This window comes from Sciurus carolinensis, chromosome 8 (assembly GCF_902686445.1).
Source record: "Sciurus carolinensis chromosome 8, mSciCar1.2, whole genome shotgun sequence".
Classification (NCBI taxonomy): Eukaryota; Metazoa; Chordata; class Mammalia; order Rodentia; family Sciuridae; genus Sciurus; species Sciurus carolinensis.
This window is the reverse complement of record NC_062220.1, coordinates 138,091,078-138,116,159: the sequence shown is the minus strand read 5'-3', so window position 1 is coordinate 138,116,159 and position 25,082 is coordinate 138,091,078. Positions and strand designations below refer to the sequence as shown.

The 25,082-nt window shown below is 68.4% G+C and overlaps 1 protein-coding gene across 21 annotated transcripts in view; it reads left to right on the top strand.

Moving 5' to 3' along the window:
- The window catches only part of Ncor2 (nuclear receptor corepressor 2), a 137,257-nt gene that overhangs the window by 110,678 nt on the left and 1,497 nt on the right, over positions 1 to 25,082 (top strand). For 7 of the 21 annotated variants that reach the window (XM_047562872.1, XM_047562874.1, XM_047562876.1 and 4 more), the window contains exons 22-47: positions 2,392 to 2,512; positions 3,239 to 3,389; positions 5,680 to 5,841; positions 6,479 to 6,615; positions 7,022 to 7,187; positions 7,392 to 7,496; positions 7,789 to 7,892; positions 10,269 to 10,419; positions 12,126 to 12,266; positions 12,529 to 12,612; positions 13,065 to 13,363; positions 14,361 to 14,715; positions 15,349 to 15,570; positions 15,954 to 16,205; positions 16,543 to 16,692; positions 16,805 to 16,930; positions 17,007 to 17,187; positions 17,698 to 18,230; positions 19,057 to 19,203; positions 19,298 to 19,443; positions 19,852 to 20,045; positions 20,445 to 20,591; positions 21,077 to 21,225; positions 21,730 to 21,783; positions 23,740 to 23,967; positions 24,843 to 25,022. In XM_047562872.1, coding sequence (XP_047418828.1) covers positions 2,392 to 2,512; positions 3,239 to 3,389; positions 5,680 to 5,841; positions 6,479 to 6,615; positions 7,022 to 7,187; positions 7,392 to 7,496; positions 7,789 to 7,892; positions 10,269 to 10,419; positions 12,126 to 12,266; positions 12,529 to 12,612; positions 13,065 to 13,363; positions 14,361 to 14,715; positions 15,349 to 15,570; positions 15,954 to 16,205; positions 16,543 to 16,692; positions 16,805 to 16,930; positions 17,007 to 17,187; positions 17,698 to 18,230; positions 19,057 to 19,203; positions 19,298 to 19,443; positions 19,852 to 20,045; positions 20,445 to 20,591; positions 21,077 to 21,225; positions 21,730 to 21,783; positions 23,740 to 23,967; positions 24,843 to 25,022 — 4,685 coding nt within the window. Of the gene's footprint in view, positions 1 to 2,391; positions 2,513 to 3,238; positions 3,390 to 5,679; positions 5,842 to 6,478; positions 6,616 to 7,021; positions 7,188 to 7,391; positions 7,497 to 7,788; positions 7,893 to 10,268; positions 10,420 to 12,125; positions 12,267 to 12,528; positions 12,613 to 13,064; positions 13,364 to 14,360; positions 14,716 to 15,348; positions 15,571 to 15,953; positions 16,206 to 16,542; positions 16,693 to 16,804; positions 16,931 to 17,006; positions 17,188 to 17,697; positions 18,231 to 19,056; positions 19,204 to 19,297; positions 19,444 to 19,851; positions 20,046 to 20,444; positions 20,592 to 21,076; positions 21,226 to 21,729; positions 21,784 to 23,739; positions 23,968 to 24,842; positions 25,057 to 25,082 lie in introns of all 21 variants that reach the window. The other 14 variants (XM_047562892.1, XM_047562888.1, XM_047562890.1 and 11 more) reach the window with 12 other exon arrangements.

The following is a 25,082-nucleotide window of genomic DNA, read 5'->3' as shown; positions in this document are numbered from 1 at the left end:
CAGGAGTGCCAGCCTCCAGCCTCCAGCCTCCACCTGCTTCCACTGCACCGTGTCCCCCAGGCCTTCCACCCCCAGGCTCCCCACGGCTTTGAACCCAGACCCTTGTGCGGGATTCTGCCCTCTCTGTCCCCAGAGGTCTGGGGTCAGGAGGCCCCTGGGAATCTGTGGAGGGCTGTCCCGGGCCAGTCCCCTCCTCCCACCTCACTGTGGGCCGGGGCTCAGAAGGAAGGCTCTGGGCCTCGGTGTCCCCGGGGGACCTGCTGGAGGCTGGAGAGGCAGCCCCCTCCGCTGCCCTGTGACACCCCCTGGGAGGGGCCTCTGCCTGGCTTCCCTCTCTCCGCTCTCGCGCATCACAAGCCTCAGTGCGCTCCGCTGCCACCATCCCCACAGTCACCTCTGCTGTGCGGAGCCCTGGCCGGCGGCCGGCGTCGGGGTGACCTTGCTGCCGCTGCACTTGCTGTCTGGAGCGTGCGGCGCGGTCCTCTCTAGTGCGTCTGGAACCGCAGCGCATCTCCCACCCCTGGAAGAAGCCCGCCCCCGCCCCTGGCAGCCACTGACTGCATCCGTGCCCCGGTGGCTGGCCTCTGCTGTCGGGAGGCTCAGCCACGTGGTGGCAGGTGGCAGTGCCCCGTTCCTTCGGGCACCCTGGTGCCCCCTTGCGCTCACGGGCTGACGGGCGTTCCCACACTCCCCCGTTCCTTCCTGGTTTTCTGGGGGGCAGGGCCGCAGGGCCCCACGGGTGCTGGCCAGTGCCCCTCTGCTGTGCGTCCTCAGCCTGGCTTCTGCTTTCTGGCCGTTGGGAGTTTGCCGTGGACAGCTGTGGACACCTTGGTGTGGACACGTGTCTGTCCCTGGAGCACACACCGGGGTGGGGTGGCTGGGTGAGGGATAGCTGTGGGGTCAGCCCTTGGAGCAGCTGCCAGGCTCTCTTCCCCAGTGGCCGCCGGTTCTCTGTTAACAGGGTTCTTTTCTGGGTTCGAGGTGGCCAGTGCCCGCTGGTTTAAAGGCAGGAGGTGAACGAGCCCCCCGGGGCCGGCAGCTGGCCGGGGTGCAGGGCTGGCGGTCACATGCCGTTCGGACCCGGGTTGGGGTGCCTGCCTCCGCCCAGGCAGCAGAGCCAGGCAGGGCACCGGGTCTTGGTGCTAGCAACCGGCGGAGCTGGACAGGCGGAGTGGGCAAGGGGGGCGGAAGAGAGCGGGAGGGCGAGGAGGCTGGCGTCCGTGTGGGGTCGGGGTGACCTTCCTTCGTCCGGCCCCACCTGCGTGCCGCGGGCAGCTGCCGCAGCGTCACCAGGTCTGCCTGCCTTCCCACTCAGCCGAGCGTGCAGCAGATGCGGGCAGGAGGCTGGTACCCACAGGGCTGGCCTGTCACGTGCCCGTGTTCCTGCCGCAGCAGAGTGGAGAGGGGCTTCCACAGCGGGCGGGCGCCGCTCCATCTGCCGCGGGCCCGTGCTCCACGGGCTCTGGGTGGCACCAGCCGGGTCCTAACCAGGACTCCCGTTGTGGCCCCCGCCTGGGAGGTCGCAGCCCCTGCCTTGCCCCTGCCCAGGGCAGGCTGTGCCTCGAGGACATGCAAGATCCTGGGACCCACCCTGGTCTGGCCTCGCAGTGGACCCCAGACCCCAGGCGGCCGCCCTCTCCCTCGTGCCCCGCCCAGGGCCGGGTGTGCTCTGCGCTCCACAGTCGCGGATGTTCTGGGGGGCCCCGGCTGCAGGGGGCGCGGCGGCCCTGGGGAGCCACAGGGCATCTTGTGCTGGGCCTCTTGGAAACCTGAGGAGGTGACAGTCTTTGAGCAGCTGGGGAGCCACCAAATAGCAGATGCAGGGACGGTCACCACGGCGGTGCCCCCCAGGCTCGCTTGTCTGACTCCCGTGCGGTTGGTGGGCAGGAGAGGGTCCAGTAGCTGCTCCCGCCACCTGCCTCCAGTAAGCGGAGTCGACTGGGCTCCGTGCCCAGGGCCCGTCCTGGCACCGAGCTGCTCAGGTCTGGGTGGTACATGACCTCCACTGAGGCCCTTCGTCACCCTCGGCCTTGATCTGCCAGCGCCTTTGGCTTTCCCGTGGCCCACGTGGTGTGGTTGCTGAGTCTGGGCTCCTGACCAGGCCGCTGGCCAGGCCTTGCTTCCTGGCCTCTGGGCTGGTCATTGGCCCTGGTGAGGCCTGCATGGGGCAGAGAAGTGCCTCCTGGCTGGCCAATTCCTCAGGAGAACAGTGGGCATTGGCTGGGTGGCACTGGACATTGGTCCCTCTCAGGGCTTCTCTGGCCAGTCCCTCCCCACCCCACCACCCAGGGCTGAGGTGAGACGCCGTGGGGACAGGAGAGCTGCCTTCCCTGGGACTCCAGCTGAGAGCGAATGAGGGCCCCGCGTGGCCTGACACCTGCCTCCCCTCAGGCTGCTGTCCCCGAGGCCCCGTCTCCTCACTCCGACCAGTGACCCCAGGGCCAACACGTCACCCCAGAAGCCTCTGGACCTGAAGCAGCTGAAGCAGCGGGCGGCCGCCATCCCCCCCATTGTGAGTGCCTGCCTGGGGCTCCCGGGAGCCCATCCGACCTTGACTTCCCGCCCCAGCAGGGGGCCTGGCTGGGCCGCAGCCCGGCGGGCTGGAGCTGCACCTGCGCCGGCTCTTCCCGCTCCTGTTTCCTGAGTGGAGGCGGAATGGCTGGAGGAAGCTCCGGGCTGGGGGCTGAAGGAGGCGGAGCGTGCAGCCTGTGGGTCTTCCTCCTGCGACCCCAGCACCCTGGGGCTGGCCGCGGCCTCCTCCTTCCGAGGATCTCCTGAGGCCCGGGCCAGTCTGGGGAGGCAGGAAACAGCCCCGCATCTCGGCCAGAGAAATGTGGGAGCCCCCCTGGTTCCACCCTAGGGCCCTTCAGGAGCCTCTGCCCCGGACATTCTCCTGGCCAGGCCTGTGGGCCTTCAGAGGCGTCCCTTCCATATGGCCCCTCCTCCCACGCGCACGGGTGGGGTGGGGGCTCCAGACCCCCGGCAGGGCTGCGGGTCAGCCTTCATGAGTGTCAGGCCCTGGGCTTGCCAGGCCACACACGGCTCCCGGGTCAGCACTGTCCTCCCGGCCCAGTCTCTGCGATTTGGGTCTCAGGGAGGCAGCGAACTGGGGCCTTCTCTCGGAGCAGGTGCCAACCCCGTGCCCCTCTGGTCTGATTCCAGACTGGCACATGCAGGTCACTTGCTGACCTGTCACCTCGGACACTGTAAGGATGCTCACTTCTGCCTCCTTCCCCAGCAGGTCACCAAGGTCCTCGAGCCACCCCGGGAGGAGCCGGCGCCCCCCACCCCGCAGCACCTGCCTCCGGAGTGCGACAGCCCCCCGCAGCCCTGCGGCAGCCCTCGAGGCTGCGGCAGCAGGAGCCCCGCGCCCCCCCGCGAGCAGGAGGGTGAGTGTGGGGGACCCAGGTCTGCAGCGGAGTGGCGGGTGGCCCACCCCATCTCCACGGGCCAGTCGGGCCCTGGTGGCCCTCGGGAGCCGTCTCCAGGTGACATCTACACGCAGTTTTTGAAAGCACTGTGCTTGTGCAAAACCGCCAGCCTGTACACGGGTGTGACTCAGTCCACACGTGGTCCTCCAGAACCACAGAACCAGGTGCCCGGCCAGCAGGAGGGGTACCCCCGGCTCTTGCCTGGCCTTTGTTCCAGGCTGAGGTGGCCGAGGGCAAGTCCCCAGCCATGCCGTCACCACCACGGCAGGGTCAGAGCCTGAGGCTGCTCACCTTGCTCTGCCCTGTTCCGCATTGGACATACGCATCCAGAGTCCTCCCCAGACCGTCCCCGTCACGTACGCATGCTGTAGGTGCTGCATGGGCTGGCACAGGTGCTGTGACTGGCCCCCAGGTTGCGCCTGCTGGCCACTCCAGGGTCAGAAGCAGCAGCCCCAGGCTGGTCTCTGGACCAGCATGCTGCGACTGGGACCACTGCCCACTGCCCCTCCCTCACCTCGGTCATGTCATCTCCCCAGGAAGCCCAGCTGGCCCTTGGCCATGGACGAGGGCTTGGGGTCCCTGTGAGGAGGGTTGGGCTGCACTGGGCCGGGGTGCCGGGTGTAACACGGTTGCTCTGGGAGGACATTCCAGACTCGGGACAGCAGCCTGGGGAGAGCTGTGTATCCCAGCCAGGGGCCTGGGCAGCTCGGCCGGTGTCAGCTCTGAACAGGGCTGGGACCCTGGAGGCCAGCCAGGGCCAGCTGGGCTGGGTCACAGGCCCCTCCAGGGGAAAGTGGGCCAGCAGGGTTTTGTGCTGGCGCCTGGCCCTCTGGGGGCTCGGGCCTCCGCTGCACTGTTCTCTGGGGGGACAGCAAGGCTCTTTGCGTCTGTAGTCCCAACTACAGCTCAGCCCCCCCGGACCCTCTCGTCTCTCAGGAAGCAGGTTCCAGCCCCTGCACAGAGCAGCTCAGTCAGGCCAGGTGCCAGCTCTGCGACCCGCCAGCCTGGCCCGGCCCCAGGTCTCCCTCCAGACCAGGGCCTCCTGCCCAGCCCCCTCCGTTGGACGAGGGTGTGCGTCCAGGGTGTTTTCGGAATCTGCTGGCCTGGGGCAGGCCTGCAGGGGTGCCTCCCCAGGATGGGCTCCAGGCCAAGTCACTCCGTGCCTGCTGCCCCTCACAGGCTGTGCCCACAGCAGGCATCGCCCATTCACCTCTGCCCTCTCCCGCCGTGCCCCAGTGGGCCTTCAGGACCGCCTTTGGTCAGAGAGCTGGCCCAGGCCATTCCCACAGGGCGTCCCGGGCCCCTCTGGACCAGGTGTCTCCCTCAGCGTTGGTCTGGAGCTTCAGCCAAGAGTGTGAGCCGGTGGGAGGACACTTGAGGCAGTCGGGCCCAGGGCCCCGGCCATGTCCAGGGCACTGCCAGACCTGCAGACGGAGGGTCACCATGACTGCTCTTCCCGTGGACAGGACGAGAGGCCTTGGCCACAGCCCAGCCTCCGGGCCTCAAAGTTCCCGCCTGGCCCTTGGGCCTCAGTTTTCCCGTCTGTGACCCGGGACAGTCACTGTGGGCCCCGGAGAGCCCCATGTGGTTGTCCGAGCTGATGCCAAGTGACGGCCCGGGGGAGGCCCTGGGAGGGCTCACCTCCTGTCACCACACACCCCACCCGGGTCCTGACCTGCCACCGACTGGCTGGGGACCTCAGTGACGTCTGCTGAAGCGTCTGGGTCTCAGCCTGGCACACCTGCAGGACCTGGCGGGGCCCGGGCTGGGCTGGTCACGTGCTGGCATTTGTTCAGCAGGTGGCGGGCCCTGCCACATTGCTGCTCGGGTCAGGACCCGTCTGCTTGACCCCACTGGCGCATCCTGGGCAGCGCCCTCCGTGGGGTGGCACAGAGTGACTTCTCAGGCTGCGGGCAGTGACCCTGAGCCAGGGGCGGCCTTGGGGAACCCAGGTGGGGCTGGGCCTACCAGGCCCTCTTGCTCCCTGGCCTTGGTCCTGTGCCCACAGGGTCCCCAGAGCCAGCAGCCCTTCCTGTGCCCCGAGCTTCCCTCTGGTCTCGAGGGCAGCCCAGTCCCGAGACCTCCCTTGTGTCATAGGGACACAGAGCAGCATCCCGGATGCAGATGCGAGGGTTTCCTGCAGGAGCCCCGGCCATCTCGGGCCCATTCTGCTAGGCTGGCAGCCAGGGTCGTGGGATCCCGGGGACACCTGGGCACCACCTGACCTCCCACCTCATGCCCTCCACAGAGAAGCCTGCATTTTTCCCAACCTTCGCGGCCGAGGGCCAGAAGTTGCCCGCAGAGCCCCCTTGCTGGACCTCGGGCCTGCCCTTCCCCGTGCCCCCTCGGGAGGTGATCAAGGCCTCCCCGCACGCCCCAGACCCCTCCGCCTTCGCCTATGCTCCACCCGGTGAGTACGCAGTCCACCGTGGACTTCTGGGCGACACACTCCTCAGCACGGGCTCCGTCGTCGGGCACTGGCTGTTCGCCCTGGTCCAGAACCATGTGGGGAAGGTTTGAGGGTCAGGGCCAGCTGGAGGGTGACCTGTGCGGTGGCTGGGAGGACACGTCTCCGAGCTTTGGGGTGCCCACAAGGGGTGGGACCGATATGGCAGGTCAGGGGGCCACCAGAGGTACCGGAGCCAGCAAGGGCAGGCGGGGCGGGGTCCGCATCCCACGAGTGGCTTGGAGCGGGCCGGGAGAGGGGACAGCCAGGGAACATCCGGGGTGACTGTCCGGAAGGCAGCGGGCAGCCCTGACGGTTCGTAGCAGGTGCGGGTGGGAATCCATGGACCTGGAAGATCCCTTTGGCTCTTGCGAGGGCAGCAGACTCTCAAGGGCCAGCTGACAGGGAGTCCCAGGGAGCCCAGGCGGGAGCCGAGCGGTCAGCCCAGGGCCGAGCAGCTCGGGGGCCAAGGGAGGCTCACTGGGTGGCAGCACAGGCAGAGGACTGGTCCCCGGGGTCAGAGGCCTGTGCAGAGGGCACTGCAGCAGGAAAGCAGAGGGTCCAGGGCTCGTGGGCCCCACAACGGACGTGTGCCCCGCAGGTCACCCGCTGCCCCTGGGCCTCCATGACAGCGCCCGGCCAGTTCTGCCACGCCCTGCCACCGTCTGCAACCCGCCGCCCCTCATCTCCTCCAGGCACCCTGGCGTCCTCGAGAGGCACTTGGCTGCCACCTCCCAGGTGAGGACGGGAGCCCAAGTGCACCCCCCAGAGCTTGGCTGCCCGTCTCCCTAGGCCCCTGGGCCCGCCACGTCGGGGAGCCCTGGATACCTGGGACCTGGGCCTCGGCGGTCACCACGGAGGGCAGGCCAGAGCAGGGGTCCTGGACCACACTGCGGCCTCAGGCCGGTAGCTCGGGCCGCGCCGCCCCTCCCGTTGTTGGTGGAGAGTGGAGTAGAAGGGGGTCCCTGGACGAGCGCATGGTGTGGCTTTCTGCCCGTCTCCTCGCTGGCCTGCCCCTCACGTGGCACAGGCCAGGAGTGTGGTGTCCACTTGGCCCGGCTGCTTCTGCACACCATGTCCTTCAGACTGCACCAGGGAGCAGAGGGAGGCCGGGAAGTGACGCTGGCCTAGTGCGGTCACGCAGGTATGTGGCAGGGTGGACGGCAGTGCTCTGACGCGGGACCCCTGTGACCCCCCTGCCCTGCAGGGAGTGTCTGTCCAGCTCCACGTCCCGTACTCAGAGCACGCCAAGGCCCCCGTGGGCCCCGTCGGCGTGGGGCTGCCTCTCACCGTGGACCCCAAGAAGCTGGGTGAGGACCTGGGCCCACGTCTGTGGCCCTACAGAGGGCGAGGGAGGGCGCCAGGGGCCGGGGACTCCAGGTAGCAGCGGGGAGCTGGCGGTCCTGAGAGGGGGCGAGGGAGGGCGTCTCGTGGGCAAGGGGCTCCAGGTAGCAGTGGGGACTCATCCCAAGGTGCCCACTGCTCACCTGCCCACCCCTCCTGCTGGTCTGCAGCACCTTTCAGTGCAGTAAAGCAGGAGCAGCTTTCCCCACGGGGCCAGGCTGGTCCCCCCGAGAGCCTGGGAGCACCTACAGCCCAGGAGATGTCTGTGCTGAGAGGTGAGGTGTGGCCCCGGGCCACCCTGCCCAGGTCCCCGGCACCTGCCCCGGGCCCCCTCCCGCCCAGGTCCCCGGCACCTGCCCCGGGCCCCCTCCCCCCCAGGTCCCCGGCACCTGCCCCGGGCCCCCTCCCGCCCAGGTCCCCGGCACCTGCCCCGGGCCCCCTCCCCCCGGGTCCCCGGCACCTGCCCCGGGCCCCCTCCCCCCCAGGTGCCCGGCATCTGCCCTGGGCCACCCCCCCCGGCCTGGGCGGGGCCTGCAGCCACCCGAGGACCCTCGTGCTGTCTTGCAGGGACAGCCCTGGGCTCGGTCCCAGGCGGGAGCATCACCAGAGGCATCCCCAGCACACGGGTGCCCTCCGAGAGCCCCAGCACCTACCGGGGCTCCATCACCCACGTAGGTGCCCTGGAAAGGCGTGAGGGGCGGGCAGCCTCCTGGGGCATGGGCATCATCTGGTCTGCGTGGTGGGGAGCATGCATGGCAGAGGGGGCGGCTGTGGACAAGGCGCCCGCGCGGGGCCCTCTGAGTCAGTGAAGTCCCATGGCTGAGCAGGCCTGCCTCCGGAGTCCCCTTAGCCGGCCAGTTGGGGGGCCACGTGTCAGCCAGGCAGGAACCCCAGGAACAGCGGGCGCGAGGGCACATGGTGGCCTCTGCGCCTGCTGGGAGCCTCAGAGCTGGGTTTGTGCCAGCCGGCCCGGCCCTGGCGCGCAGGCGGGGGGGACGGGGCGCGCGCACATCCCGTCGCGTACCCGGCACGTGCACGTAGTCGGTGGAACTGTGGCCACCAGGTGGGCATGGCGCCCTTCAGTGCTGTGCCTCTGGCACCCGTGGGTTTGAGACCACAGCGGCACGTGGGCCCCAGCTCGGCTGCTCTGGGGCCCCTCCCTGGCTCGGTTTCCCCCGTGGTTCACGTCTTCCTGAAGCCTCGGGGGTTCGAGGCCAAGGCTGACGCTCCTGGCCTGCCCCTGCCGCGCGTCCAGGCAGCCAGGACCACGCCTCCTGGCCACGCCCACCCCCTCAGTTGACTGGCCGAGTGGCAGCTGCCAGAACCTACGAGGCAGGTGAGGTCACACCTGCTCTCAACCTCGCCATGTGGTTGGGAGGGGCGCTGGCCGGCAGGGACCACCGCACCCCGGGCCAGTTTGGCCGCCCGAGGCCGCCCTGCTCCTGGTCCTGCTGGGTCCTTCCCGCACCTGGGGGCAGTCTCAAGGTCAGCGCCAAGAGGCCTTGCAATAGGCAGAGGCATCTGTGTTCCAAGGACTTCGTCCATGGACCACCCCAGACAGAGCCAGCAGCCCAGCTGCGTCCCCGTCCCCCACCCTGCCATGGTGTGCACGTGAAGCCCTGGTTTCGCAGCAGCCTGTCCATCAGGTGTCCTGCTGCGTGGGAAGCCACGGAGCTCCCGGCACAGGGCTGCTCTGCCCCGAGACACGGGGACAGGTACACTCAGGCCAGCGGCCCTAGAAGGGCCTTTCCTGCCTGGAGGTCGGATCCCCCACGGGATCCACAACGTGTTGAACTGCCACCTGGCCTGAGGTCCCCCCGCGCCTCTGCCCCTCCTGTGCAGCCTCTGCCCGGGTGGCTGGCGGAGCCGCAGAGTTCAGGGGTATTGCTCTCTCCTCGCAGACCAGGGTCCAGGGTCCACGCTCAGGGCTCACCAGGTGCTGCTCCCGCCCCTGGGTGCATTCCTCAGCAGAGTCCAGCAGGAGACTCAGTTTCCCAGCTCAGGGCCTGGCACACAGTAGGACTCCACGTCACTGAATCTCTTCCTGAGATCACAGAAGATAGAGGGAGCTGTGAATCTGGGGACACCTTGTCTGTGCCAGGTGCCTTTGAGAGTTGCAGACAGTCGAGTCTTCATTTTGTAGATGTGCAAACTAGGACCCAGAGAGGCGAGGTGACTTGACAAAGGTCACATAGCAGCTGGGTGGTAAAGTTTGATCCCCAAAGACCTGGTTGCAGAGCTGTGTTCTAACAGGTCCACTGTGTTCCCAGAAGTTGCCGCGGCAGGAGGCTCCCCCCAGCAATCTGCTCTCTGCTTGAGCAGATCCTGAGGGGCTCACTCCCTTCGAAGGGGTGGTTCTCAAATGGGGGACGGACAGTCTTACCACCAGGCGACATTGGACAACATCTGGAGATACTTGTGATTGTCACGGCTTGGGGACAGACTCGGGAGTGTGAATCAGTGGGCCCAGGCCAAGGTTACTACAAGCCTTCTCCAAGGCCTGGGAGGGCCCCAAGCAGTCACCAGACCAACACCGCTGGTGCCAAGATCGGGGAACCCAAGAGCAGTTCCTCACCAGCCCCAGCAGAGCCTGGTCCTGGTTTTGGAAACCCAGGTGTCGGCGTGGGGAAGGACCCAGGCAGGAGCGGAGATCCCCTGCCCAGCCGCTCTGAGGACTGCTGACCAGGCTCCAAGACGAGGGCGGGTGGGAACCCTCCAGGCCAGGCCCCACGTCGCCCCTTGGCCAGGCAGCCCTGGGCGAAGCCCCCGACCCCCAGCCTCGGTTTCCCCATCTGAAGCAGCACAGTGGCCGCCTCCAACTCGGTCATTCTCAGGACTGCGGGTGTCGGTATGGTGTCGGACAGGCCGTTGTCACCTGGCAGCCCTGGGTCAGAGAGACACCAGGTCCTGGTACTGTCTTGCTCTGTGCTCCTGTCCTGGTGGGCTCTGCCCTTTTGGAGAGAACACATGTGTATCACGCATGTGCCCTGGTGGGCTTGTACACGTGCGCATACGTGTGGCTTGTGCTCAGGTCTCTGTCCCCACAGGGCACCCCAGCTGATGTCCTGTACAAGGGCACCATCACCAGGATCATCGGTGAGGACAGCCCAAGTCGCCTGGACCGGGCCCGGGAAGACAGCCTGCCCAAGGGCCACGTCATCTACGAAGGCAAGAAGGGCCACGTCCTGTCCTACGAGGGTGAGTGAGGCCCACAGCCTCCCCTCCTCCCTGGTTGCAGGGGTCCCTGGTGCCCAGGACAGACAGCTGGTGGGAGAGGAGTGGGTAACCTGGTGTTGGCTGGGAGGCCATGCCAGGGCTGGGGACGGAGCGGGGACTGGACCAGACCACGTCCCACCAGTTAGCTCTTGGGACGCCACACCAGAGGGAACCAGAGGCCCTGGTTGATCTGAGCTGTGGGGAGCTGCCCCTCCACGAGGCCTGTCCACCAGACCACAGTCCTCGCCTCTAGTTGGTCAGGAAAGCAGTATCCACCATGGTGGAGTCGGAGGGCAGCTGGTGCCTTTGAACGAGCCAAGCAGAGGCCACACCCCTCCCATCAGCCTCCCGTGGCTGAGCTGGGTGTCAGAGATGGGTGCACCCTCGCCTGGTCCTTCCACGGGTACCCACGGGCCCTCGGGAGATGGGCAGCCCGGACCAGGGGAGAAGGGTGCTTGCCCCTGCGTGTGGCTCCCTGGGCAGTGAGGGTGGAGTGGCCCAGTCACCCAGCCTAAAGGGTAGTGACCTTCCTGTCCCTGCAGGTGTGCAAATCAGGTAAGGGTTGACCTGGGCTCCCTTGCCCAGTGCCCAGTTCTTTACGGCTCAGGAGGACTGTGGTTGGCCTGTGGGGGGAAGAGGCCTGGGCTCCTGGGCTCCCGGGCTCCCGGGCTCCCGGGCTCCCTGCCAGGCCCAGCCGTGCACCTGCAAACCCTCGCTCCCACCAGCTGTGAAGGCGGAGGCTGGCGTGACCCCAGCCCAGGGGCCCTGCCCTGCCTCGGCTCCTCCAGCCCCTCCACCTCCAGGTCTGGAACCAGGGAGCCCTGGGCCCTGGGGCGGGCAAGGGCTCAGGACGGGGTATTTCCTGGCCGCCCTGGCCCCTCCGGCTGCCGCTGCCTGCGCCTGGCAGGCCCTCCCCGCTCCTGGGCAGCGGGGCTAGGGACAAGCTACAGCTGCCTCCTGAGTGCCAGTCCTCGGGCGGCACTTGTGGGCTGACAGGCTGGCGTCAGGGTGGGGTCCAGGCCCCCGCGGCCTGCAGCTTGTTGTCCTCCCAGGGCTGATGGACAGCTGCGGGCAGCAGAGGCCGCTGGCTGCCACCCCTTCTTATCTGAGCCCTGAGCCCTGCAGGACGAGGCCAGCTGTTCCCCGCCCCCGCTGGCCCGCTCTGGGGCCGCTCTCAGTCCGACCGCACGGGGGTGGGTAGGGCTGTGGCCCGACCTCGCCCCCGACACCCTGGACTCAGGACCCAGGACCCAGGGAGCCCTTGTGCTGGGCTTCTGTGCAGACGCTGCCCTGCCTGGCCGGGAGCCGGCTCTTCTGGGCTGTTCCTGGCCGGGAGGGGCCACCTCTCTGTGCGGCAGTGTCCAGGGCACACGCCTGTGCATGCCTGGCCATGCTGGGCGGGTGCCCCATGGGCTGGCCTCGTCTGCACACGCGTGTGTGTCCACGCCTTGGTGCCTGTGCATGTGGGCACAGACACCCAGCCCCTTGCCAGCGGACGAGTCCGAGGGCCGCGGACTGCACCTCCGCCTCCACCCGAGCCCCCGGGAAGCGTGGGCGCTGGCGTTGGGCCCGGGGGGCTCGGCCAGCCGGCTGTCCACCTCGTCCGTGGGGCCTGTGTAGAGGGTGGTGGGCTCTGCTCACGGGGACCTGTGGCCGGCTCCTCACTGTGCCTTCCGTCTGCTCCCCAGGTGGCATGTCTGTGTCGCAGTGCTCCAAGGAGGACGGCCGGAGCAGCTCAGGGCCACCCCACGAGACGGCCGCCCCCAAGCGCACCTACGACGTGATGGAGGGCCGGGTGGGCAGAGCCATCCCCTCAGCAGGCATCGAGGGTGGGTCCTGGCCCACTGCCCACCCAGGGGCACGAGCGTAGGGCCCTCGACCTGCCCTGGGCTTCCGGGCTCCCTGCAGGCAGGTGGTGGGGCGCTGGGCCTGATTCAGACGGCTGAGTCTGGGGTCCTGGACTCCCCCTGGCATGCGAGGCCCAAGAGAGGGCACGTGCCCGCTGGGTCCCGTGTCACCCCTTGCGTCGTGGGGCGGTGGCCAGCAGACCCCTCTTCCTGGCCCGTGTGACGCGTGCCCCCTCCCGCCCAGGTCTCATGGGCCGGGCCATCCCTCCCGAGCGGCACAGCCCCCACCTCAAGGAGCAGCACCACAGCCGAGGCTCCATCACGCAAGGTACGGCCTCTGCGCCTCCCGGACCCCGGCTGGGCGCAGCGGGGTGGGAGGCATGGCGGCTCCCTCTGGGTGCCCACCACGAGCAGGGCGGCTGGTCTGCATCCCTCATGGCCAGGGCAGTGGCTCAGGGGGACCTCGGGGCCGGCGCGGCTCCTGCAGCTCTGATGCTGGCACTTTTTTGGGGTCTGGAGGTGGCTCCCAGGCCTGGCCCTGACTGACAGGTGCTCCTCTGAGCCCTGTGGCTGCTGTCCCTGATGTCACGTGCCGTGCGTGTGTAGCTAGCCTTCTGCTTTCGTACAAGAAACGAGACCCAGAGGTCAAGCCACGTGCCCCAGGTCCCACAGGAGCATTTGGACTCGGGCAGTCTGGCTGGTCCTGGCGGCTGGAGGCCCCGGGCTGGGCCAGGCAGGGTGGCCGGCAGGTGCTGAGGGTCGGCCCCTCTGCCTGGGCAGGGATCCCACGGTCCTACGTGGAGGCCCAGGAGGACTACCTGCGCCGGGAGGCCAAGCTCCTGAAGCGCGAGGGCACGCCGCCGCCACCCCCACCGCCGCCGCGGGACCTGGCCGAGGCCTACAAGACCCGGCCCTTGGAGGCCCTGGGCCCCCTGAAGCTGAAGCCGGCCCAGGAGGGCCTGGTGGCCACCGTGAAGGAAGCCGGCCGCTCCATCCACGAGATCCCCCGCGAGGAGCTGCGGCGCACGCCCGAGCTGCCCCTGGCCCCACGGCCGCTCAAGGAGGGCTCCATCACACAGGTGCGGCCCTGGGCGGGCGGGGGCCCTGGGCATCGGGGTGACCGCAGGCTTCCTTACTGTCCCCACTTTATTGGTGAGTAGCCGAGATTCAGAGGAATCAAGGAACTCGCCCAGGGTCACACAGCAACCGAACACAGACTCTAAAACCTGAACTGAGTCCTGCAAGGTGCAGACCCAGCCAGGGGGAGGACCTGCTCTGTGGCGAAAGGACTCGGTGCAGCCCCTGCAGGCCACTGTCCCTCCCCTGGTCAGAGGTGGCCTGGTGTGCAGCTGGCGGGACTGGGGAGGGCGTGTCAGGAGGGGCTCACCAGGTGGTGCAGGCCCCCAGGGCCTCCGTGAGCTGTCCCTGGGCAAGGATGTCCAGGCCCTGGGGACCGCAGGGGTGCAGGAAGGCCAGCAAATGAGAGGGCAGCGATTGGCTCTCAGCTTCTGGGCAGCTGGGGGCCCCTGGAGTGGGTCACCACGTGTCCAGCTTAGGCCAGCTGGTTCTAGCACATTCTCTTAGAGCCAGGCCCCCCCCCGCCCCGTGAGACTGGTTAAGACGTTGCTGAGTGAACCTGCCGAGACGGCAGGGCCGCTCCCAGGACACCTGTCCCTGCCCACCATCGGCTCCACAGCCGTCCTCCCGGCCCACAGAGTAAACGTGGACCTCGTCCCCGACTCAGTGTCCAGGGCCGTGGCTTGGGACAGTGGGAGAGCCCCCGGCCATGGAGGGTCCCTGTTGGCCAGAGAAGCTTTCCCCGCATGGGCAGGGCTCTTTCCAGGACCGCCCAGGGCCAGCAGACCGTCCACCCCTTGCCCGGGGTAGGGTTCACTGACCGCTGAGCCTTCTGCCCCTTCCCGCAGCCCCCAGGTATGCTGGCCAGGGTGAGGCCAGGCGGGGGCAGGCAGGACGCAGGGGTCCCTCCCGGGTGGGCAAGGCTGCCTCCAGCTGCAGGCAGGGGCTTGGTGCTGCTGGGCCAGCTCGCGCCAAGCAGGGCGCCCACTGTCTCCCCAGGGCACCCCCCTGAAGTACGACTCGGGCGCGTCCTCCACCGGCACCAAGAAGCACGACGTGCGCTCCATCATCGGCAGCCCTGGCCGCACCTTCCCACCGGTGCACCCGCTGGACGTGATGGCGGATGCCCGGGTGCTGGAGCGCACCTGCTACGAGGAGAGCCTGAAGGGCCGGCCGGGCACCGTGGGCAGCGCCGGGGGCTCCATCACCCGCGGGGCCCCAGTCATCGTGCCCGAGCTGGGCAAGCCGCGGCAGAGCCCCCTGGCCTACGAGGACCACGGGGCCCCCTTCGCCAGCCACCTGCCCCGTGGCTCGCCCGTGACCACCCGGGAGCCCACACCACGCCTGCAGGAAGGTGAGTGAGTCGGGGTGGCAGGTGGCTCCCACCCGGCTCCGGCCTGTCCAGCGGCCACTTCTCTCACCGCCACAGCCCCGGGGCGCTTCCCGCCTCTCCTGGCTGCTCTCTTGCCAGTTTCCAACAGCATCTCTCTGCTGGGTCCTCACGTCGGGCCTTTGCACGTGCCGACCCCTCTGCCTTCCCATCTGTGCTTCACTGGCCCCTGGTCAGCCCCCAGTCTCTGTTCAAGTGTCACGTCCTCCGGGAGACTTCTGATACCCGGCCCCTGTTCGTTCTGACCAAGTCCGTTTCATCCTGAGCATCCACTGCTCCCACCTCCTTGGTCCTCCACGGGTCTGTCCTCTGTCTTCCACCTCGAACACTAACTCTGTGGGCTTAGGACGTTTGTCCCTGGGCCTCCAGCTCCCTGACAGTGCTGGGCACCAAGCAGAGGCCACACAGGGACCCTTAGGTGGACTGAACAGGGAACCAAGGCGGGAGAGGACAAGGGGATTGTCTGAAGGGATTCAAAAGCACATAAGGGGTGGCAGGGGGCCAGAGGCCGAGGCCCGTGAGGGGCCCCGTGACAGCCCTGGACGCTGGCCTCCATCCGGGTCCGCAGGGCCGGAGCCACCGTGACTGTCTTTGCAGGCAGCCTGTCCTCCAGCAAGGCGTCCCAGGACCGGAAGCTGACCTCGACGCCCCGAGAGGTGGCCAAGAGCCCACACAGCACGGTGCCCGAGCACCACCCACACCCCATCTCGCCCTACGAGCACCTGCTGCGGGGCGTGAGCGGCGTGGACCTGTACCGAGGGCACATCCCGCTGGCCTTCGACCCCACCTCCATACCCCGCGGGATCCCTCTGGAAGCAGGTGACCGGACCTGGGACCCCAGCCCTGGGAGGCAGAACACGGGGCTCAGCAGCCGGACTCCCTGGTGGGGACGTTGAGGCCCAGAGGAGGAGAGGTTCTCTGTGGGAACGGCTGGGCTCAGGGCAGCTGGTGAGGGGTGGACTGGGCTCCAGCCCGCCACCAGCCATCTTTCCCGTGGCCAGCGGGAAGCCTTCCTTCTGAAGGGACGCGTCCCTGGGTGCCGGCGAGCTTCCTCTGAGGCCCACCTGGGCCACGTCAGTCGGGGTGCCAAGTGACCGGCTTCAGCCCGCGGCTCCTTCTGGGGGAGCCAGCACCCTGCGGAAGGGCTGGCGCTGCCACAGTGGACGCAGGCGCGCCCGGTGACCTGGGTCCCTGCCCCGCAGCCGCTGCCTACTACCTGCCCCGGCACCTGGCCCCCAACCCCACGTACCCGCACCTGTACCCGCCGTACCTCATCCGCGGCTACCCGGACACGGCGGCGCTGGAGAACCGCCAGACCATCATCAACGACTACATCACCTCGCAGCAGATGCACCACAACGCCGCCAGCGCCATGGCCCAGCGCGCCGACATGCTGCGGGGCCTCTCGCCCCGGGAGTCCTCGCTGGCGCTCAACTACGCCGCCGGCCCGCGAGGTGAGAGCCCGGCGGCACCCGAGCCCACGGCATGCCCGGGGCAGGCACGCGCATGACCCCCAGGCGTGGCCTCGCGAGGACTTGGCCAGGTCAGACGGGGTCCTCAGCTGGGGACGCCACGTCCTGTTAGGCAGCGGTTCTGCGGTGGGGAGGCCCAGCCAGGGACACCGGAGGCCGGGTCCTGTGGGCAGGGAGGCTGGTGCGGGGCCCTGCTGAGGGGGCAGGGCCTGGGAGCAGAGCCCACCGTGCAGGGCCCGGCCCTCCAGGGTGGTGCTGCGGGCAGGTGTGCCCGCCGTCGCCAAGCCCTTCCCCTGCGCTACTGCTCCCTGTCCCCCAGGCATCATTGACCTGTCCCAAGTGCCACACCTGCCAGTGCTGGTGCCCCCGACACCAGGCACCCCCACGGCTGCCGTGGACCGCCTGGCCTACCTGCCCACGGCGCCCGCGCCCTTCAGCAGCCGGCACAGCGGCTCCCCGCTGTCCCCAGGTATCGGGTGTCCCCAGGGCCCTGGGCACGGCAGCGGGGAGCCCGCCTCAGCCACCCGGTGGACAGGGCCGGGCCTCCCTGGCCGGGGCTGAATCTGGCCTTTGGGTTCCAGGAGGTGCCTTGACCAAGCCCGCGGGCGCAGCCTCGTCGGAGCGGGAGCGGGATCGGGATCGCGAGCGGGACAAGTCCATCCTCACGTCCACGGCGACGGTGGAGCACGCGCCCATCTGGAGACCCGGTAGGGCGCGGACCCAGGCCCCGGGGGCCTCGGGGGCCTCCTGTGGCCGCGCCCTCTGACCGCAGCCTGTGCCCAGGTACCGAGCAGAGCAGCAGCAGCAACGGCAGCGGCGGCCGCCCCGCCCCCCACCCCCACCAGCTCTCGCCCATCTCCCCCCGGACGCAGGACGCCCTGCAGCAGAGGCCCAGCGTGCTGCACAACGCAGGCCCGAAGGGCACCGCCGCCTCCCTGGAGTCCAGCACGCCCACGGTCCTGAGGTGTGTCCCTGCTGGGTGCTGGGCAGGGAATGGCCGGGGCACGAGGCCCTGGTGGGCACTCGGCGGGCGGGTGGTGGGTCTGAAGGAGGACGTGCACGCGGCAGGCGGGCAGGGACGGAGGGTCGGGTGGAGGAGGTGCGGGTAGCGGTCAGAGCACGGGCTGGCCGTGGGCTGACGGGGGCGGGGTGCCGGGAGTGGGGTGGGGTGGCGACTTGACCAGGCCACAGGAGTGGGTCAGGGAGGACGGGCGCACTGCCCCGTGCTCGCGGGTCCGCTCGGCCAGGAGGTGTGGCGCCCTGGTCCGTCTTGCTGGCTGCTGTTAGGGTCTGGAACAAGTACCTGGCATTCAGTAGGTGCATAATTAAAAACAGCAGCTGGATTGGCGCAGGGAGTGGACGGGGCAGGTGGGGTGCGCCAGTCCTGCGGGTGGCCAGGAGGGATGTGATGTCCCTGGATCGGGGCGGTGGGGACTCGCTCAGGGTGGCGGTGACCCCTCCTCCTCTCCCCTAGGTGCACCTCCACCTCCTCACCCGTCCGCCCAGCTGCCAGCTTCCCCCCCGCCACCCACTGCCCGCTGGGTGGCGCCCTCGATGGGGTCTGCCCAACCCTGATGGAGCCGGTCCTGCTGCCCAAGGAGGCGCCACGGGCCCCACGGCCGGAGCGGCCCCGCGCGGACGCCGGCCACGCCTTCCTCCCTAAGCCCCTGGCCCGCGAGCCTGCCTCCTCCCCCGGCAAGAGCTCCGAGCCCCGGCCCCTCGCGCCCCCCGGCTCCAGCCACGCGGCCACCGCCCGCGCCCCAGCCAAGAGCCTCGCAGCCCAGCACGCCAGCCCGGACCCGCCGGCCCCGCCCGCCTCGGCCTGCGACGCGCACCGGGAAAAGACTCAAAGTAAACCCTTTTCCACCCAGGATCTGGAGCTGCGCGCTCTGGGTAAGACCACCCTGACAGCGGCCACCTTCATAGACGCGATAATCATGCGTCAAATTGCTCACGATAAGGGGCCGCGAGAAGGAGGTTCGCTGGCCAACGACTCCCCTCGCGATGGTAAGACTCCGGCCCCGCCCGCCCGTCTCGTGGCCCAAAGATATTTTCAGATCTTTCTTTTGACCCTTTTTTGTTGGCTTTGGCGTTGTGTTCTCGAGCCCATCTGTGGATTTGCACGCTCCGGTGGTCCTCAAGCTGCGCCCGTCCCCCGGCCGGGGACACCTCACCATCCGCACATTGTCCTGTCATGAGTTTTTATCATTTTTGGTTTTGGTTCTTTTGGATTTTCGCCTTTTCCTTTGAGTGGACCGTGACTCGGGCCTGGACGCACCTCCATCCCCTCGCCCTCGTCCGGGAGTGGGGGGTGCAGCCGAGGGGCTTCGGGCGGGTGGGCTTTGCTGGTGCTGTGGACCCAGCTGGGTGGGAAGCCCAGGAGGGAGGCGCTGGGGAGGGCCGGGCCACGCCGTCCACCAGGGCCAGGAGTCCAGCTCTGCCCGGCTGCGAGGGGCCCGGGGACGCGCACCCAGCCCAACACCCCAGCAGCGGCACTCCAGAGGCTGCCTCCCCTGCCACTGTGCCCAGGCAGGCCCCGGGCCTGTGCCACGCCCACCCCCACCACGCTCCCTGACCAGTCCCACCCCGATGGGACCCTCCCGCCCACCTCCCGGTGTCCGCTGTCCTGGCTCTACTCTGGTCTGTCTGCATGTCCCCTGGGCCCTGCAGATCCCCAGTGGGGGATCCTCTCCCCGGCCCCAGTGCCCTGTCTCCAGGGCCTCCACCCCGCCCCCGCCCTCCCCTTGACCCCAGGGCCTGGCCAGCGTGGGGGCAGCCTGGCCGCTTGGGCCCAGTTGGCAGCCTGCACCCTGACCCTGGGCCCCTCTTGCAGGCTACCACGGTGGGTACAGCCCCGAGGGGGTGGAGCCCATCAGCCCAGTAAGCTCGCCCAGCCTGACCCACGACAAGGGGCTCCCCAAGCACCTGGAGGAGCTGGACAGGAGCCACCTGGACGCCGAGCTGCGACACAAGCAGCCAGGTAGGTCCCGCCCAGGGGACGGGAAGAGCCCTGACCTGTCGCTCTGCTGGAAACCCAGGCACCCCGCTCCTGGCTGAATGGACTCTGCCCACAGGCCCCGCGAAGCTCGGCCCAGAGGCCGCCCACCTCCCACACCTGCGGCCACTGCCCGAGAGCCAGTCCGTGTCCAGCCCGTTGCTCCAGACTGCCCCTGGGGTCAAAGGTCACCAGCGGGTGGTCACCTTGGCACAGCACATCAGCGTAACTACCTGTTCTCTGCCCTTTGCACCTGGGGTGGGAACCAGGCCCGGTGGGGTGGGGGGTCACACAGTCCTTGGTGCTGGCAGGGTGGCCACGGGCGAGAGGCCAGAGGCAGCTCCGACATGTCCACTGCCCGTGACCCACGTCTCCACGAAAGCCTCCAAGGCCTTCACAGGTCCTAGGGGTGTCAGGTGTGCTGGACAGCCAAGGCTGACCCAGCTGGACGCACCAGTTGGAGGCCTCTGAGCACCATTCCCTGGCGCACTTGGGCGTGGGGGCCCAGGAGGCTGTGGGCAGGCCTGGTCGCCGGGCAGCCGAGCAGGGAGCCAGGGTTCTGACAAAGCTCGGCCGCCTCTGCCACGCCCGCAGGAGCAGGCGAGGGCCTCCTAACGCCCGCCCCGCCCACAGGAGGTGATCACGCAGGACTACACCCGCCACCACCCGCAGCAGCTCAGCGCGCCCCTCCCCGCCCCCCTCTACTCCTTCCCTGGAGCCAGCTGCCCCGTCCTGGACCTCCGCCGCCCACCCGGTGATCTCTACCTCCCACCCCCCGACCATGGCGCCCCGGCCCGCGGGTCCCCCCACAGCGAAGGGGGCAAGAGGTGAGTGTGGGGTCGGGCGCCTCGCTGGGCCCGGGGGCGCGGGGCAGTCGGCTGCCGGGGCCAGCCTCCCAGCCCGTGTGGGATGCACACTGCTGGGCGCCCCGTGAGCGAGGCAGAAGCAGCAGCTGCCTCAGGGGAGCAGTGGACTGGGTACCACCAGGATCCAGAGGCGAGGTCCAGTCACGGGCCCACAGGCAGATACAAGCCAGGAGCTGAGGTGGCCTGCGTTTAGAGCGTTTGTGAATGAAGCGTTCGGGGCGGAGAGCGCCTGGGCACGGTGTGCAGCCTCACAGGGGGCTGCTCCCGGGGAGGCGTGCCCAGCCCTGCTTGGAGTGGACACTGGGGGCAGGGCCATCCCTTTAGGAGAGTGCTGACCAGCTGGGACCCTCTCTCCACCAGGTCTCCAGAGCCAAGCAAGACGTCAGTTCTGGGCAATGAGGACAGCATTGAACCTGTGTCCCCACCGGAGGGCATGACAGAACCAGGCCACCCCCGGAGTGCCATCTACCCCCTGCTATATCGGGATGGGGAGCAGGCAGAGCCCAGGTACGGGCAGCACAGGCCCCTCTCAGAGTCTGACTTGGCCCCTCCTCAGCCTTGGCCTCCACTCGTTCCTGCCGTGTGGGGGTCAGCAAGGGCCTCGAGCTCGGCTGAGTGACGAATTCACAAGCCTGGGGGGCGGGGATGCACCCTCTCTGGGGGGCTTGGCTGGCACTTGGATCTCGGCTCAGGCCAGGCCCGCCTTCCTAGCCGCTCTTGAGGATCAGGAAGGCCGGTTAAGTGCGGTGCACCAAATGGAGGTGCGGTGGGCGGCGGGGGCCAGAGCAGGGCCACAGGCCTCTGGCCCAGGAGCTCTGCCACTTTCCTATTCTGAGGCTCTTTGCAGTGGGTCGGGGACAGCTGGTCCCCAGGGTGGCCTCCCGCAGCTGGGAACGGCCTGAGCCCTCCTGAGCCCAAGGCTGCGACTGCGGGGCAGGGCGGGGCGGGGGGACTCTCAGAGGCGACGGCTGACGGGTGCCTGACCCCCGCAGCAGGATGGGCTCCAAGTCCCCAGGGAACACCAGCCAGCCGCCAGCCTTCTTCAGCAAGCTGACTGAGAGCAACTCGGCCATGGTCAAGTCGAAGAAGCAGGAGATCAACAAGAAGCTGAACACGCACAACCGGAACGAGCCGGAATACAGTAAGGGCCTGGGAGCCCCAGGATTCAAAGCCCAGCGCGCTGCCGGCCCTCCTGGCGCCCCACCTTCCAGGAGCCTGGGGAGTCCTGCTCGTAGGTCCTTCCACAGGCACGAGGAGCACAGCTGTGGCTGCAGCTGGGTGGCAGTGCCCACGGTGCTCACGGCCTGCGGTTCTGCCCTTGATGTTGCTGTCGGGACTCCAGCACTTAGCACGGAGGCCAGGCCTTGAGGTTGCCTCTGCTGGATGGTTAGGGCTCCTGGCTGGGGCTGGACCTCCAGCTGGCAGTCCCCAGGCAATAGCTCTGGGTCCTGGCTTGTGAGCCTGGTCCTGGGACAGCAGCGTCGGGAATGCAGGGTGTCCCTCCTGCCCAGACTCTGCCTGAGGAGTGGGTCCCCGGGCTACACCGGCGCACCTGGCCAGGCCACACAGGAGGGCGCAGCTGGGGGTGGGCCATCTCCCAGGACCTGTGGGCCACAAGCCTCACCCACCGGTCCTCCCCCTGCAGATATTGGCCAGCCCGGGACAGAGATCTTCAACATGCCCGCCATCACCGGAGCAGGTAATGCACCCAACACGGCCTGCAGGGCTGCCCACCTCCCCGCCCACCCCTGCCCTGCTGCTGTCAGGGGACCAAGAGCCTTCCCTAAAGTTCAAGTGCGGTCCTCCTAGTCTCAACCCTGCTGTGAGATAGTCGCTCGCAGGCACACGAGCCTTGTCCCGGGGTAGAGCTCTTGCTGCAGGTGTCTTTGGAGGTCAAGGCCAGGGTCCCATGGGCTTGGTGAGCAGTCGCCATGCTGCCTAGAGCGGCCTCTGGGCTGTGGATATCTCGGTGGCGACTGGACCAGGTGTGGGCCCAGGTGTGGACATCTAGTTCTGGGGTCTGGGCGGGCACCTCTCATGGCTTAAGCCTCCAGTTTACTTGGAAATTGCACCAGGAACCAGGAGACTTTATTTTCTGGCAAATCAAATGCACACGTGAGGGAGCCCCAAGTGCTGCTTTAGGTGGAAGTTCGTGACTTCTGTGCGGTTCTGGACCTGGGGAGTCCTGGGGGCTGGGTTGGCTCTTTCCCACCCCCACCCCCAGCTCTGGGGGGCCGTCACGTATTTCTGCTGTCCCCGTGGAAGGACCTGGGGCAGGGCTGAGGGGCCGGGGTGTCCCAGGCTCTGTTCCTGTGTTCGTCTCTCAGACCTCAGTGCAAACCTGAGACCAGAGTGGGCAGGGGAGGTTTGCAGACCTTCCTGGTGGCCATTCAGGGGCCGCGAGCCCTGGGAATGTGGTGAGCAGGGGACGAGGGGCCCCTGGGGGCCTCCCAGAGCCAGGCTCCACGGGTGTGTCCATCTGTCCTGACTGGACACTGGCTGGGGCTGAGCTGAGCCTCAGGCTTCAGGGTCTGGTAAAATGCAGGCTGGTTAGAGGTGGTGGTGCCCGGGTGTCTTGGCACAGTTCCTAGACACCAGGCCCGTAGGGGTGCAGGGATCCATGGAGGCGCCCCACGAGGATGCGCGAAATCTGGAAATCGTATTTGGTTTTAATTTTTTATTTTGTTGTTTCTTATAAGCAGTTTAGTCCACAGAAACGATTTCTCCAGGCGCCCGTCTGTGCTCAGACTTTACTTACCTTGACACGCGGGCTGTGGGCGAGCCTGCCGGCCGCGGGCCTGGCTCCGACCTGGGGGAGGCCAGCACCCCACACCAGGGAAGGACAGGAATTAAACCCAAGACAGTCAGCGAGCAGCCGCCCGGGACTGGGGGCTTTGAGGGTGGCCCTGCACTGCCACCCCGCGAGGCCGCGCGGGCAGCTCACAGCCCGAGCCTTCGGGAGCTCTGAGTTCGTGGAGCTGCAGGTCCCTGCGCTGGGGATTCCTCCGCGAAGGGTTAACGGAAGTGCTGAGGCCAGGGGTTTGCAGAGGCCCCAGGCGGATGAGGAAGGGAGAGGCCTGAGGCAGGACAGGAGGCCCAGCAGGACGCACAGAGGGGTCTCCCGGGGCCGTGGTGGCCACTGTGTCGTCCCCAGCCCGCCCCGCCCCGCCCCGCACGCACATAACTGCATGGCTGCCGCCCGCCCTCCGTCGTCTGCACTTCCTTCTCCTCTGGCTCTGGGCGGGGATGGGGGCCGGCAGTCAGCTGGGGGTGTCAGCAGAGTCCCGGCCGCTCAGGTGAAGGGCGTGGGGAGGGTGTCTGGCCACCTCCTGCCCTGGGTCCCCACAAGCCCATCGACCCCGAGGCCCAGCGCTGGCTCTGGCTCCACCGAGTCCCCGCCACCCGCCCGCCCCAGCCCCACCTCTCCCCTAAGGCCGTTTGGAGTTAGAGCCAAGGCAGCCCCGGCCAGGCCAGCGAGGGGCTGGGGTCACCCTGCCGGGCGAGGCCGGGTCGGTCGGGAACGGGCCCTGCAGCAGGAGCGGGCGGGAGGTGGAGCGGGCTTGGCGGATTCGTGCTCACGAGTTTCTCTCCTCTCTCCCCCTCGGCGCCCTCTGGCTCCCGGCCCTGTGTCTGTCTGTCTGTCTGTCTCTCCCAGGCCTCATGACCTGTAGAAGCCAGGCGGTGCCGGAGCACGCCAGCACCAACCTGGGGCTGGAGGCCATAATTAGAAAGGCTCTCATGGGTAAATATGACCAGTGGGAGGAGCCCCCGCCGCTCGGCGCCAATGCTTTTAACCCTCTGAGTGCCAGTGCCAGTCTGCCCGCTGCCGCTATGCCCATAACTGCTGCTGACGGACGGAGCGACCACACGCTCACCTCGCCAGGTCTGCAGGCCTCCCGCCCGTCTGTCCCTCCCTGTGTCCTTACTCCTCTGACCCCCTCCAGCTTTGGAGCTTGTGACTTTTTGTGCGCTCTCGATGTCCTTCTGGAGTTCGCTGATCTGAGCTGGGCTGACTCCCGGGGTCGCGGCACCCAGTGCCTGAGAGGCCCCGGGCCTGCTGCTTCTCGGACGCTCACACTGCTGCCCACGGCTGTCCCCCTCCCCCGCTGGGCCTCCGCCCGCCCCTGTGCCCAGCCTGCGTCTCCCTGGGGAGACCGGGCTGCAGTGAGGACCCACCTTGCTGTGGACGAGGGGCCAGCAGCCAGCCCCTTGCACATGGCCCACTGGCCCTAGGCCTAAAGGGAGCCCCGCGTCCTCAGCCCCACGAGCCTGAGGCCGGCTCCCCCTGCCCATCAGAACCTGCCGTTCTCACAGGGACAGAGCAGGGACCTGGGGCTCAGTTGTCCACCCTGGACGCTGAGGCTCCAGGACGTTCTGGACTCGTAGGGTCAGGCCTGGCCTCAGGGTCCTGGCTTCTTGGCAGAGGCCTATAGCCCGTCCAGCCCAGCATCGTCCTGGGCAGTGCTCAGAGGTCCAGCCCCAGCGGGTGGGGAGGCGCACGGCAGGCTCAGGCCGTGCCGGCAGCCTGACCCCAGTAGACGCTGACCTCCAGGTTCCGGCCTCGTGCTGGGTCTGGCCGTCTGGCCGCCCTCCTAGGCCTCCTGGGGGCAGAGGCCATCATGCCATCGTCCTCTCCTTGGAGGACCCAGAGCAGGTGGCTTCGCCTTGCAGGACGTCACCCCCGACGCTCACGTCCCCCTGCAGCGTGGCACTGTCTCCACTGTCCAACGCGGCCCTTCCCACTTTGTCCCCTTGTAGGTGGAGGCGGGAAGGCCAAGGTCTCTGGCAGACCCAGTAGCCGAAAAGCCAAGTCCCCAGCCCCGGGCCTGGCGTGCGGGGACCGGCCGCCCTCTGTCTCCTCGGTGCACTCAGAGGGAGACTGCAACCGCCGGACACCGCTCACCAGCCGTGTGTGGGAGGACCGGCCCTCGTCTGCAGGTGGGCACCGGCCGCGGGCCTGGGAGGGGAGCTGCTGAGCGCCACGTGGGCCCAGCCAGC